At 43.4% G+C, this 14,331-nt stretch overlaps 1 protein-coding gene across 1 annotated transcript in view; it reads left to right on the forward strand.

Annotated features, from left to right (window-relative positions):
* Positions 1 to 14,331, forward strand: part of LOC115459867 (isocitrate dehydrogenase [NADP], mitochondrial) — a 69,234-nt gene that overhangs the window by 37,750 nt on the left and 17,153 nt on the right. The window contains exons 3-10 of the mRNA XM_030189674.1: positions 1,113 to 1,278; positions 2,673 to 2,833; positions 2,943 to 3,086; positions 3,470 to 3,606; positions 4,129 to 4,280; positions 4,593 to 4,705; positions 5,553 to 5,650; positions 10,486 to 10,581. Of these exons, the coding sequence (XP_030045534.1) occupies positions 1,113 to 1,278; positions 2,673 to 2,833; positions 2,943 to 3,086; positions 3,470 to 3,606; positions 4,129 to 4,280; positions 4,593 to 4,705; positions 5,553 to 5,650; positions 10,486 to 10,581 (1,067 nt within the window). The remainder of the gene's footprint in view (positions 1 to 1,112; positions 1,279 to 2,672; positions 2,834 to 2,942; positions 3,087 to 3,469; positions 3,607 to 4,128; positions 4,281 to 4,592; positions 4,706 to 5,552; positions 5,651 to 10,485; positions 10,582 to 14,331) is intronic.

Raw genomic sequence — 14,331 nt, forward strand, 5'->3', positions numbered from 1 at the left:
GAAGTTGTTGGTGAGTCCCCACTTGAGTATTATGCTCAGTTTTAGAGGCTGAGTCTTGCTAAGGATGTAAAAAGACTTGAAGCAGTTCAGAGAAAAGCAACAAAAATGATATATAGGGTTTGTGCCCACAAGACATATGAGAGGAGAGGCGGGTGATTTAATACAGAACTTTAAAACATTTGAAAGGTATTAATATACAAACAAATCTTTTCCACAGACAGGAAGGCAGTAGAACTAGGACATGAATTTAGGGTGCAGGGGGGCTGACTCAGGAATAATACCAGGTAGTACTTCTTCACTGAGAGGGTGCTAGATACCTCAAATACCCTCCCATGGGAGGTGGTGGAGATGAAAACTAACAAAATTCAAAATGCTTGGGATAAACACAAAGGAATCCTGTATAGAAAGCATGGAATCAAACTTAGTGGTGCTTAGATGGCAACCCCAGTAATTGGGAAGCAAAGCCAGTACCAGGCGGACTTCTACAGTCTGTGCCTTGATCACGGCTGAACAGATTTGGATGGGCTGGATTGGGACTTTGATGACAAGTGTAAGTTGGACAGCAAGGCCAGTGCCAGGCAGACTTCTATGGTCTGCCCTGAAAATGGCTATGACAAATCAAGATAATGTACCATACAGGCTTTATACCTGCTGCACAGTGACCAGGTTTGAAAGGTTTAGTTAAGATCATGGAGGAAGTGTCCTTGCTAACTTTCTTTCTTTTTCTTTTCTTTTTTTTTAATGGTAGACTTGGGAGAGCCATTTCTCACCCTAGAAATGAGATCCTTTTCAGGGATCTGCATTGTACTTGTCTCCGACTGGCCACTGTCTGACAAGATACTGGGCTCTAAGGATTTCGGTCTGATTCAGCATGGCTTTCCAAATGTTTTGAGACCAGAGACCATACACCAGGGCACCCTTAAGGAATTATTTGATTTGTGAGCCATGAACCTAATCATTTTTATGCAGCGACTCCCCCTAGTCAAGACATCTTGCAACATTTCCTGCTGACCTGGGAAATAGAACTCAATTTAGGGGTTGAACATGATGCATGCTGTACTCTTGACACCAGACAGGCCTGTTGTGGTGATCATTTCTTTTTTCTTTCCTAGCTGATCCTATCTAATGTGGCCATAGAGCTCAAATACTTCGACTTGGGTCTTCCATATCGTGACCAGACCAACGACCAAGTGACTATAGACTCTGCACTGGCCACCCAGAAATATAATGTAGCTGTGAAATGTGCAACCATCACACCAGATGAAGCCAGAGTTGAAGGTACAACATAGGGCAAGGATTTAAGATGAATTGTTCTATAACTGTTGTAATAATTGGACACTTTATTGCCTTTTCCTTTTCTACAGACTAATTTAACCTGGAAAGAGATTGAAAGCTTTGAGATGGACTGTCCTAGTGGCAGACATTCAAGTTTAGTATTTCACTTTGTTACTTGTTGGCAAGATAAGCTTCTCACTATTTACAATACATGACTATAAATGGTCTGAATGTATTTACAATAACTTTCCGCCCTGTAGTAACTTCATCTAGTCTATCATTTTTATTTTATTTATTCATGTATCCCATAATTATCCAAAAATGAGTTTCAGTTCAATGTGGCTTATATTTAACAGTTGTTAAAAATTACATTGATTCAATTACATTTACAAGGTTGTATGATGCCATGATTTACAGTAGTTGGCGGAGTGGCCTAGTGGTTAGAGCACCAGTCTTGCAATCCAGAGGTGACCGGTTCAAATCCCACTTTTTTGTGATCTTGGGCAAGTCACTTAACCCTCCATTGCCTCAGGTACAAACTTAGATTGTGAGCCCTCCTGGGACAGAGAAATATCCAGAGTACCTGAATGTAACTCACCTTGAGCTACTACTGAAAAAGGTGTGAGCAAAATCTAAATAAACAGTTGACATTCTACATGGAATGTTGCTATAATTGGTTATTCTACATAGAACACTGCTGAGTGGAGGAGTGGCCTAGTGGTTAGAGCACCAGTCTGGCAATCCAGAGGTGGCTGGTTCAAATCCCACTGCTGCTCCTTGTGATCTTGGGCAAGTCACTTAACCCTCCATTGCCTCAGGTACAAACTTAGATTGTGAGCCCTCCTGGGACAGAGAAACATCCAGTGTACCGGACTGTAACTCACCTTGAGGTACTACTGAAAAAGGTGTGAGTAAAATCTAAATAAATAGTGCTTATGGAATAGTCATTGGGTTTTTTAAGGTCTTCATTTTTTAAATGAAAACATTCATTACAGTTAGAAGTTATGTATTCCACAATTTATATTTTTACTATCTTTCATGCTATTAAAAATAAAAATTTTCCTTGTTTAAAATAGTTCTTGGCTTTAGTCTTCTACTGAAACAAACGCTCAAGCAAGGCAGGACCAGATTAAAATAACTGGAGGGTTAGGATGGTCAGCATTGAAAAAGGAGATCTGAACCTCAGAGTATGTGAACTTTGGCCTTGTAAACAATTTGAGCTGTAGATGCAGGGCAGTAGCAGATTTTAGAACTTGGCTGGAGGTTGATTTGGCCACCAACTAATGAGAACTGGTGGCCTAAAAAGATACTTTCTGCCACTGATGCTGAAAATGAACTGTTTCTTGAAGTGATATTTAACATAGTGACTGTAGTATTTCTCTTTTTTCATGTTTAAGAATTTAAACTGAAGAAAATGTGGAAAAGCCCCAATGGCACAATTAGAAACATCTTAGGTGGGACGGTTTTCCGGGAACCAATTATCTGCAAGAACATTCCTCGTCTTGTCCCTGGCTGGACCAAGGCCATTACCATTGGCAGACATGCACATGGTGATCAGGTGTGTCATTGCTTTAATTTGTGTGTGTGGGGGGGAGGGTTGGACCTTCTGTAAACTTGTTAGTAATTTTAAACTTTTGAGTATTTTCTTTCTGTGCTTAATTTTGTAGTACAAGGCCACAGACTTCGTTGCAGATAGGTCAGGCACCTTCAAGATGGTGTTTACACCTAAAGATGGCTCTGCGGTGAAGGAGTGGGAGGTGTTCAATTTTCCTGGAGGAGGAGTTGGGATGGGCATGTACAACACAGATGAGGTAAGGAAGCATTTAGGGAACGGTCAAGTGCTGTGTGGGTGATTTTTGGTAAGGGAGGTATGCCTATTCATTCTCTCTCTGTCTCATGGTGGTCTAGATGCATATTGTGGTATAATGGTGGGTGTGACAGTTCAAAATACTGTTTTCCAGAAAGTAGGTTCCCTTCTATTTAAAAAAAAAAAAAAAAAAAAAAATCTGTCTTGGGAGGAGCTAGTTCATGTCACCTGACTGGAGTAACAGTCTTATTGTAATCTTAATCCCAACATATGAGGTGGGTAAGCGTGGTACTTACGGAGCTCAAGGGTTTTTCTCTTCTCTTCCCCCCCCCCCCCCCCCCCGGACTTGTTCTGTTGGATTAACAACTTGATTTTTTTTTCCCCCAGTCCATCTCTGGCTTTGCTCACAGCTGTTTCCAGTATGCGATTAATAAACAATGGCCTCTCTACATGAGCACCAAGAACACAATTCTGAAGGCTTATGATGGCAGATTCAAAGACATCTTCCAGGAAATCTTTGAGAAGTATGTGACATTTCCCACTTCACTTTCATTCTCTTGAACTGCTGATTTCAGAACCACTGCTAGATCGCCCTATAGCCAGCAGTCCTCTCTTCACTACAGCACACACTTGTGGATAGACTGAAATTCACATGGCTTCCCCATCTAGTGTTTAAAAGTTCTTTTTACTCTTTCAAGTACAGCAAGAAGTTGGGCTATGGTGGCCCTCATTAGAGTTCTTTGAATGGAGGGTTACAAATTGGGGGCGGCTTCTTTTCTAAGCAGGGTGCATGGTGGGCTGACTTAGATTTTACCCCTTTTTGAATTATGGATTAAAGTAGCTCATTTTAAAATCATTTAGCTTTGAGGTAAAATGTTAGCTTATGTCTTGGACTCCTTGGCACAAATTTTTACACAAGCTGATGCTTATCTGGTAACTAGACAACTAGATACATGTTGCAGCAAGTATAGCAAGGGACAAGATAGTGTCTGTCAGGAAATTAATTCAGGCGGGGACAGTAATGGTGGCAATTACTTAACCTACAGGAATTACAAACCAGAATTTGACAAGCTGAAGATCTGGTATGAACATCGTTTGATCGATGATATGGTGGCCCAAGTGCTCAAGTCTTCCGGCGGCTTTGTTTGGGCCTGTAAGAACTACGATGGAGATGTCCAGTCAGACATTCTAGCTCAAGGTAACCACCAGATTTATTCTCACTTTGGTTAGAACATGGTGTATAATGCTTCTGTACTGCTAATTGTGTATTTACTTGATAGTTTGCTTTACCATAGCTCATCAAAGCAAAGTACAATAAACACTTGATACTCAGATTTCAGTGAAGACGGCCATGGCTTCTACAAATGAGCAGCTATTGAGGGACACTCCACATGGATGAATACTATTGAAATAGATGCAGTAGGAAGTTAGTGGAAATATCTCATGTTATCAGTATAGATGGACAGTCACGGTCATTCTGTTTTTTTTTCTTTCCGTTTTGTAAACATAGGTTTTGGCTCCCTTGGCTTGATGACTTCAGTTTTGGTTTGCCCAGATGGAAAGACCATTGAAGCAGAGGCAGCTCATGGCACTGTCACTCGCCATTACCGAGAGCATCAGAAGGTAGATGTGCTGTTCAGAAAACCTGTAACTGGACTTGGTGTACCTTCACTATCTTGCCTGAACAACTGAGGTTCAGTGATGGTCTCTAAAACAGTGTTTCCCAAGTCTAGTCCTGGAGTACCCCTTGCCAGTCAGGTGTTCAGGACCTCCACAATGAATATACATGAACTTGATTTGCATACACTGCCTCCATTATATGCAAATCGTTCATGCATAATCGTTGTGGATATCCTGAAAAACAGACTGGCAAGGGGTACTCCAGGACTGGACTTGGGGAAACACTGACCAGTCTAGACAGTTTCTGTATAGAATAGTTTTATCTTGCTCTGGCTTGAACCTTGACCAACACAAACTTAGAATGAATTGATAGTATGGTGGGTAGTATTAACTGAACATGTGCATTAATAAGATGTACGCCACCAACTTAAGGCTGAGTGCTCATTTGCTTGCCCCAACTTCTCCTTTATCGCCCCCACCCCCTTACCAATCCCTATCCTTTCTCTCACACCTCTTCTATCCCATTTACTCCTTGTCCATTTGTCCTATCACATGCCTCCTTTGATTCTGATACTACAGATTTGTATTTTCTTGTTACTATGTAAGCCGCATGGAGCCTGCGATGAGCGGGAAAGCGCGGGGTACAAATGTAATAAGTAAATAATAGAGGCTGGCTACCTGACAAATCCCAGTATGGGATTCAGCTCGGGGTATGGTAGGTGATGACCTGCAAATTGCACCACACAGCCTCAATATAAGCATGCCTGAATTCTTCAGAGTTTTATTCTGCATCTTTGAAATCTTAATCATTTTCTCTGTTGGTTTGCTTCTGGATTTTGTTTTTCCCTAGGGACGGCCCACGAGTACCAACCCAATTGCCAGCATCTTTGCTTGGACCCGAGGCCTTGAACATAGAGGCAAGCTGGATGGCAATCAGGATCTGATTAAGTAAGTTTGTACGTCTTGCACTGTAGACAGTAGTTTGTGAGCAGGGCTGTAGTTTAGGGATGGGCAAACAGGGCAATTGCCTTGGGCCCCCATGTCACTGAGGGCCTCAAACCTGCCTGAAATTGAAAAGAGGGATTGTCACGGAATGCCTAGCTACCCGCCTGGGATTATCCCATAGCCACTTAAAGGGTCTATTCCCCCAACACAGCTCAGGTCCACCTGTACCTGCCGCTTGCGCTATACACTAGCACCCTCCTCCCACCGACTGTGTCCCAACTGCCTCTAGGCGAGTATACCGCTCTCAAATTATCCCCAGTGATTTCTAGGTTACTGGAGGCCATGCTCCCAGAGGTCCCACAGTTCCCAGAAAGCACTCACAGACCCAACACACAAACCACCAGGATTCTTTATCAGTCCAGACAGCAGAGGCAATAAACTGGATAGTGTTCATTGTCTATCAAACATATAAATTGCGAGTGACCGTACTCACCCGCAAATGCGCAGTAGAGACCGAACGTTCAAGGAGCAACACTCCAAACCCCGCCTCCACCAGCAGCTCCTGTTCCTGTACCGAACGTAATGCAGCCAATAGGGAGGGGAGGGGCGTGGAAATCGGAGGAGGACGTAATGCAGCCAATAGGGAGGGAAGGAGGGGGCGTGGAAATCGGAGGAGGACGTAATGCAGCCAATAGGGAAGGGAGGGGGCGTGGAAAACGGAGGAGGACGTAATGCAGCCAATAGGGAGGAGAGGGGGCGTGGAAAACGGAGGAGGACGTAATGCAGCCAATAGGGAGGGAACGAGGGGGCGTGGACATTGGAGGAGGATGTAATGCAGCCAATAGGGAGGGGAGGGGGCGTGGAAAACGAAGCGTAATGCAGCCAATAGGGAAGGAGGGGGCGTGGAAATCGGAGGAGGACGTAATGCAGCAAATAGGGAGGGAAGGAGGGGGCGTGGAAATCGAAGGAGGACGTAATGCAGCCAATAGGGAGGGGAGGGAGCATGGAAATTGAAGGAGGACGTAATGCAGCCAATAGGGAGGGGAGGGGGGGCGTGGAAAACGGAGGAGGACATAATGCAGCCAATAGGGAGGAGAGGGGGCGTGGAAAACGGAGGAGGACGTAATGCAGCCAATAGGGAGGGAAGGAGGGGGCGTGGAAATTGGAGGAGGATGTAATGCAGCCAATAGGGAGGGGGCGTGGAAAACGAAGCATAATGCAGCCAATAGGGAAGGAGGGGGCGTGGAAATCGGAGGAGGACGTAATGCAGCAAATAGGGAGGGAAGGAGGGGGCGTGGAAATCGAAGGAGGACGTAATGCAGCCAATAGGGAGGGGAGGGAGGATGGAGAAGAGAACCACCATGTACAAGGGCACAGCAGGAACGACGAAGTGGCCGAGGCAACAAAAAAACCCGCAGCAGAAACCAAGCAGGGATCAAAAAACGTTCTGGGGCCAACAGAAAAAGGTAAACAGGTACATTCACTCGCAGCACACACACACACAAGTCCTGCTTTGCAGCATGAAGCAAAGACATGGCTGTCCCGCCCCTTTGGCTCACTGAACAGCAGGAGTCAGCAGAAGGGGCGGAACAACAACAACATGTATGGGGGGAGGGAGACCGGCACACGACTGAAAAAACGAGCCTGCCTTTCAAACTGCTCTAACAACTGCCTAAAAGGAGACACTGAACCTCCACTGCCACACAGCTCCAACAACTGACTACAAGGAGACACTGAACCGCCACTGCCACACTGCTCCAACAACTGACTACAAGGAGACACTGAACCGCCACTGCCACAAAGCTCCAACAACTGACTACAAGGAGACACTGAACCGCCACTGACACACAGATCCAACAACTGACTACAAGGAGACACTGAACCGCCACTGACACACAGATCCAACAACTGACTACAAGGAGACACTGAACCTCCACTGACACACAGCTTCAACAACTGACTACAAGGAGACACTGAACCTTCACTGACACACAGCTCCAACAACTCACTACAAGGAGACACTGAACCTGCACTGACACACAGCTCCAACAACTGACTGCAAGGAGACACTGAACCTCCAATGAGACAGGGAGTACTAACAGCTCACAAGCACTCTCTCTCACTTACTCACACACTCTCATTCACTCACACACACACAGACACCCAAGCACACACACACTAGCTGCTCACTTTCACACTCACTGTCTCTTTGGGAGGGCAGGGAACAGAGGACGGTGGCTTGACATGGGGTGAGGAAAGAGGACAGAGGAGGGTTGCTGGACATGGGGGGAGGACAAGGAACAGAGCAGACTTGCTGCACATGGAGGTGAAATTAAAAAAACTCGCCCGTTTTAACGGGCTTAACGGCTAGTTGAACAATGAACAAAAAAGTGCAATCGGCAAACAATAACAGGTAACTGAAATATAGATCAAACTATCAACATTTTAACTTTCTAAAACGTACCAGGGAAGATGAGGAAATATGGTGCTGACAGAGCCTCTTCAGAGAGCCTACTTTTTTTTTTTTTTTCTCTCTCTCCCTTTCTGGCTAAGACTGGGGAAAGCCAGTAAAATCCAAATGAAATGAGCTCTTGGGCCAATTAGAGCCCAGAACAACAAGTTTGAAAGTTTACTGCCTTTCCAAAAGGCTTAACTAAAGAAAGTGGCCTTAGTTCTACAGCAGGTTCAAAGCATAAACATGCACCACCTCCTGGCCAAACTAGAGAAATACACTTCAGGAAATAAGGCAGATTTACAGGCTTAAAACACACACTGTTCTGTCATAGGGATAATCTTTAAGCAATCTTTGGGACCCCCTCCCTAGCATCTGCCCTGGGCCCCATCATGTCTAGCACCAGCCCTGGCTGTGAGCATATGAGAAGTCTTCTGTTGCCTGTGTTGTCTTAAGTTTTTCTGCCCAGCCTTCCTTGAACACTGTTAAACCCAGTGTTTTATAGAATGCAAGGAGTAGCTATACTATACCTGTTTAAAATAAGTATATGTTTGCAAAAACCTGTGAAGAAAATAACATTTGCATCTGTTTTTTGTGCTTGATATACCACCTTTCGATGAAGACAAAGTGGTTTACAAAAAATGTATAAAACATGACGAAAGGAACTGTGCATCAGAGGAAAAAGCAAGAACAGCAAGGGAAAAGACTAGGATGACACTGGCCACAATGCTGCTCCTACTGTTCCACTGAACCCTAAAAGGCATTGGGGGGGGGGGGTGGAAGGAAGGATAGGATGTAATGTCTAGATATCTGACCTTGCATATAAGTTTAAAGGTCTTGTACAGTGTGATGAACGCTTAACCCAATGCTGCTGTGAGGCTTGTAGCCCTTTGTTTTTTTGTTTTTAATGAGTTGAATGTGTGTGCCCCTTCAGTATACGTATTTTGAGTAGTACTTTCTCTGCTTGGAGTGTGATCTATTTTTTTTTTTTTAAATGTTTTTGCTTTGAGGTGGTGGGCGTTTTTTTTTTTTTTTTTTGTAATAGTATTCTAGGTAGTTGGTAATGATTGAGGAATCAGGGGAGGGGATTTAGCTGATTTTTATGCAAACCTACTTTGATAGTATTAACTAATTAGTGAGTAGTATTTGTATTTTGGGTAGTACTTCCCCCAGAGTTCTGTTAGATTTTTTAATGTTTTCTTCCCCCAACGTTCTGTTACCTTTTTTTTAATGTTTTTGCTTTGAAGTGGTGGTAGGTATTGAAATGTCACTATTTTTTTTTTTTTTTTTTTTTTTTTTTAAATAGTATGTTAGGTGGTAATGATTGGGGAATCGGGAGAGGGGAGGTAGCTAATTTTCATGCAAACCCACTTTCATAGTTTTAACTAATATAATTTTTAATCACAGCAGGCCCCCAGTGTTCCAAAAATCTGGTTCTTTATGTGGCTTATTAAATCTCTACTGTCTTAATTACTTTACAAATAAAAGATTCCTTATATAATGATAAACGAGCAATGAAAATAATATAGAGGGAGAAAAAAGCTTTAAGAAGCTCCCAGCTATTGGCTGGTAGAGCAGGGCTTCATCATTGACCGATTGACCCTGATGCAGCCTAATGTCACTGTCTAGTTTCTGGTTCAGTTGGAAGAAAGAGACCATGCAGCTAAGTAAAGCTGAAATTTTTGCTAAATTTGCAATTCAATTAAATCCACAAGTCTATTTGGGAGGTATTTTTTGGCCAGTGATGATGACCTGCGCTACCAGCCGATAGGTGGGAGCTTCTTGAGGCTTTTTTTTCTCCCTTTTTTTCTTTAAATATTACTTTCATTGCTCATTTACCATTATATAAGGAATCTTTTGTTTGTGTTAAACACTTTAGATCCTTTTCCCTAATTTTGTAGTTTATTACTTTTACATGTGCCTGATTGATGTTGCAAAGTAAATGGCAGCTTGCCTGAACTTACTTACTGTGGGACCCCTCTGGCAGGAATTTGGGGGGGGGGGAGCAAAAAGACTTTTGTAGTATGTTTCTAAAGGCTGAGTAGTATGTTTGAGGAGTGGAAATTTCATGAAGGCTTTTTGTAGCTCACCTTGAAGTGTCTAATCACTAATTTAAATTAGACTATCTGGCATTGATTAGTACATTCAGTGCAAACACGCTTTTGCAGGATTCATGGTAAATGGTATCGGTTGCTTTGTTCAGTTGGATACATAAAACCTCCGCATCAAAATTTTTGAGGATAGATAAAACATTTTAGCTATGCTGTTTAGCAAGATGTTCATTGCGGCTGTTGGGGTGATTGAGTGAAACACTTCTAGGTTCCTAATGATAAATGTTATACCTGTTAATACCTGCTTCACACAAACTGCTTTGTTTTTTCCCCAGGTTTGCTTTGACCCTAGAGAAGGTTTGCGTGGAGACTGTGGAAAGTGGGGTTATGACAAAGGATCTTGCAGGCTGCATTCATGGTGGCCTCAGCAAGTAAGTGTCTCTATTCTTTAGGAGTTGAATGCACCTTTTCTCCGAGGACAAGCAGGACGTTGTTTTCTCACGTATGGATGACATCATCCGATGGAACCTTGTGGACGCTGCCCAGGATAATCTCTTTAAGAGGCCGCTTTTATCTTCTGCTCCAGACCGTTTCCCCTATGAGTAGGTATATGCCCTCCTCTAGCAGATGGGGAAACCTTATTGGGGCCTGTTCTTTCCTGAGCCTTCAGTATTTCTCAGTCTCCTCAGCAGATGGTAAGTGAGTGCTCTGCAGTCCTGTTCTGATGGGGCCTTTTGGTAGCTGACTAGCTTAAATTACAAAAAAAAAAAAAATACTCCTTTTATATTGGAGGAACAAAAAAAAAACAAAGAAGCTGGTCTTCTTGCTGGGGCATCCTTTCCTTTTACCCTGGGGGTGTTAATGCCACGTGGCAGGTCCCTCCCCACCAATCCCCTGTAGTCTTCAGAGTTGCTTACTGCCTCGGCCCCCTCTCCCATTTGCCAGAGAGGGGTTTCTTGAGAGCCCCCCCCCCAAGCAGGAACAGTTCAATTGCACTAATGAGAAAATAAAAAAAGGAGAAAGCCTTTGTGTACCTTGATGATCCTTCCTGAACCAAGTTCTGGTAATGTTCAGTGGCCTGGGTATTTGTTGACTGCTTTGCAAGAGAGTACAGGTCTGTGAGGTTTTTCCTTCAGTGTGGCTTATGGTGATTCATGCAGGGAAAGCCTCCTGGAGAGCATAGCTGCTGTCAAAGTTGCAGTCTCTGAAGATCTGCCAGGAAAGTTGGGCCTTTGTAACCTCCAGCTGCTGGGTTCTTCAGATAAACCACCTCAGTTATGCTCTGAATATGGGATAAATTTGTCCCTGTAACTTCTACCAGTATTTTTGAAGATTTAAAAATGAGTGGTAAAGAAGAGTGGTAGTTTAGATCTTTGTCATTCTTTCTATTGTACTGTACTGGCTTAGAAATTGTCATTGCTGTGTTGAAGGAGGGAGTCTGTCCTAAGGAAATAGCATCTATTGCACTTATCCCATCTATATAATTTGTACCTCAATGTTCTCTGGCTGGCTGGGTTCGTAACATGTTGGTGACGTCAGCAAACTTCCAGTGTTGCCTTCCATCTCATTGCCCCACCCTCGTGTAGAGACGAAATGCCATCAGAGGAGGGTGGGACACAGAGGGAACGCCGGAGGCAATGCGAGCCCAGCCTGTCTGCTGCTGCTCTGACCTGAAGTAAGATGGATGGCTTACAGGCAGGGCAACAGGAAGGACAGAGTCACTGGCCATGGAGGGGAGGAGAAAATCGCTGCACATGGATGGGAGGGCAGGGCACAGGACAATTGCTGCACATAAGATGGGAAGGAAGGACAGAAGTGAATCGCTGGATTCCGAAGGGATGGGGGGGGGGGGGGAGGAGGGCAGCGTACAGGATAATCGTGGGACATGGAGGGGAGAGGACAATTGCGGGACATTGAGGGCAGGGCAGAGGAGAATCGATGGACATGGAGGGGAAGGGAGGGCAGAGGAGAATCGCTGGACATTGAGTGGAGGCCAGAATCACGGCACACGGAGGGAACGGCAGGGCAGAGAATCGCGGGACATGGAGGGGAGGGCAGGGGGAGAGAGGAGAAATCGCTTAGACGAGAGCCTTTCTAGGGCCCGTTTTCATTTTTGACAAAACGGCCTTGGTTGCACTAGTTTCCTAAGAATACTGAAACCCATTTCCTAAGAATACTGAAGGAGACTTGATGCAAGTGGATAATTTTAGACCAGTGGCAAATATTCCCTAGTTAGCTAAACTAGAGTTTGTTAATTTTACCTTATTTTTAGAAAATTCTCTATATTTACATCAACTCAGCATGGTTATAGGTCATTGCATAGTACAGAGATCATGTTGATTTGTACTTATACCTGAAATGAGGATACTAACTGAAAGTAGAGGTGGTCCTGTTAAAATTTGACATCTCGGCAGTATTTAATGCCATGGACCATAGTTTATTGCTGACTCGGGTTGAGTGAGATGGGAATTGGTGGATGTGTACTTGCCTGGTTCAAAGCTTTCATAGGGAACAGTCAATACAAGGTTTTTAAAAGTGAGATTTCTGTAGATATGTTTGTGGTGCCCTTTGGGGTCATCTTTGCCCCCCCCCCCCCTCCCACACACACACTTCAATGTTTATATGAGCTATCTAGGAAGTTATCTGCAAAACATAACATTTGTTTTCTTTAACATGCAGACATTTTTGTATTATACCTAGTTCAAAATTTATTAATGAATACTATTTGGATGGTAAAATATTGTATACAAATAGTTGAAGAGTGGGCGACAGCACATTTTCTTAAGTTGAACACTTAAGTTACTTTGGTGATCAGCAGAACGTTGCTTTAGACAGTGTGGCTGTTCCTTCAGGGAACATCGTTACGGTTGTATAATAAATCCGAGTACTGGGGATATATCCCTATATTACAAATATCACATGGCTAACTCGGCAAAGTTTTTCTTTACTTTACATAAATTGATGGTAATTAGAATGTCATTGAATTAGGACGTTTTAGGATTGTTTACGCAGTTTTATTGTAACTCATTATTCTACACAATAAGTACCAGGTGATTACAACTTTTTACCAGAACACCACTGCCAGACTTATTTTTAGAATAAATATAGTGAGGTTGTTCCTCCTTTTAATGAACTACATTGGTTGAGAATAGAATCTTGAGTTCATTTCAAAATTGCTTGATTTATACATGTTTTTATCAATTAAATTCAGGTTATGATTGGAGATTTACTTCTATTCTCAAATAAATTTGGCTTGATGTTCAGAAACATTGCTTGATTTCCACCACCCCCCCCCCCCCAAACTCAAGGGATCTCAAAAATCATTAGAGGAGGGTTTTTTTTTAAAAATATATATATTTCAGGATATGAGAATATAGAATACTTTCTTTACCAGTTGAGATTCACTTTTATCTTTTGTTTAGAAAAGTACTAAAAACCGTTTTGGTTTCATACATAAGTTTTAATTAATTTGAATGGTATTTGGTTCTCTACTTTGCTGGAATTCCTTAGGAATCTGCTTTGAATTGATGAAATAAAAGTGGAATGAATAGAATTGGCAAAGGAGACGGGCTTGCCTACCATGCCCTTCCTACTTCATTTGTCTACACAAGTATTTACAGAGCGGCTTTCACCCTGCTGTAGACGAATGCAGTAGAACACATTTTACCAGGGCAAGAAGGGATAGGATTTTATTCGAGGTACTTCCTTGTGGCAAGGAACATAAGAGAAAATCTCCTCCTCCCCTCCTCTCCCTCTTGGACCTCAGGGCCATGACCGATACCTAATAAAGAACTCCAGGATTATGGCTCTGGCCACCTTTCTCATGATTCAGGCTTTCGTCCTATAGCTTTTGGATTCTTCTGAGCCACAGGAAGCATCTCTGCTGTTGGGCACAAGTTGCTAATTGGGTGAAAGCTGAAATTGGGTGGCGGGGGGAAGAGGGGTTGGTGGTTGAGAGGCTAGGATAGGGGAGGGCAGACTTACATGGGGCCTGTGATGGGAGGCGGGACTGGTGCTTGGGAGGTGGGAAATACTGCTGGACAGACTTATATGGTCTGTGCCCTGGAAAAGACAGGTACAAATCAAGGTAAGGTATACACATATGAGTTTATCGTGGGCAGACTGGATGGACCGTGCAGGTCTTTTTCTGCCATCATCTACTGTGTTACTATGCTAACATA

This window comes from Microcaecilia unicolor, chromosome 1 (assembly GCF_901765095.1).
Source record: "Microcaecilia unicolor chromosome 1, aMicUni1.1, whole genome shotgun sequence".
NCBI classification, from domain to species: Eukaryota; Metazoa; Chordata; class Amphibia; order Gymnophiona; family Siphonopidae; genus Microcaecilia; species Microcaecilia unicolor.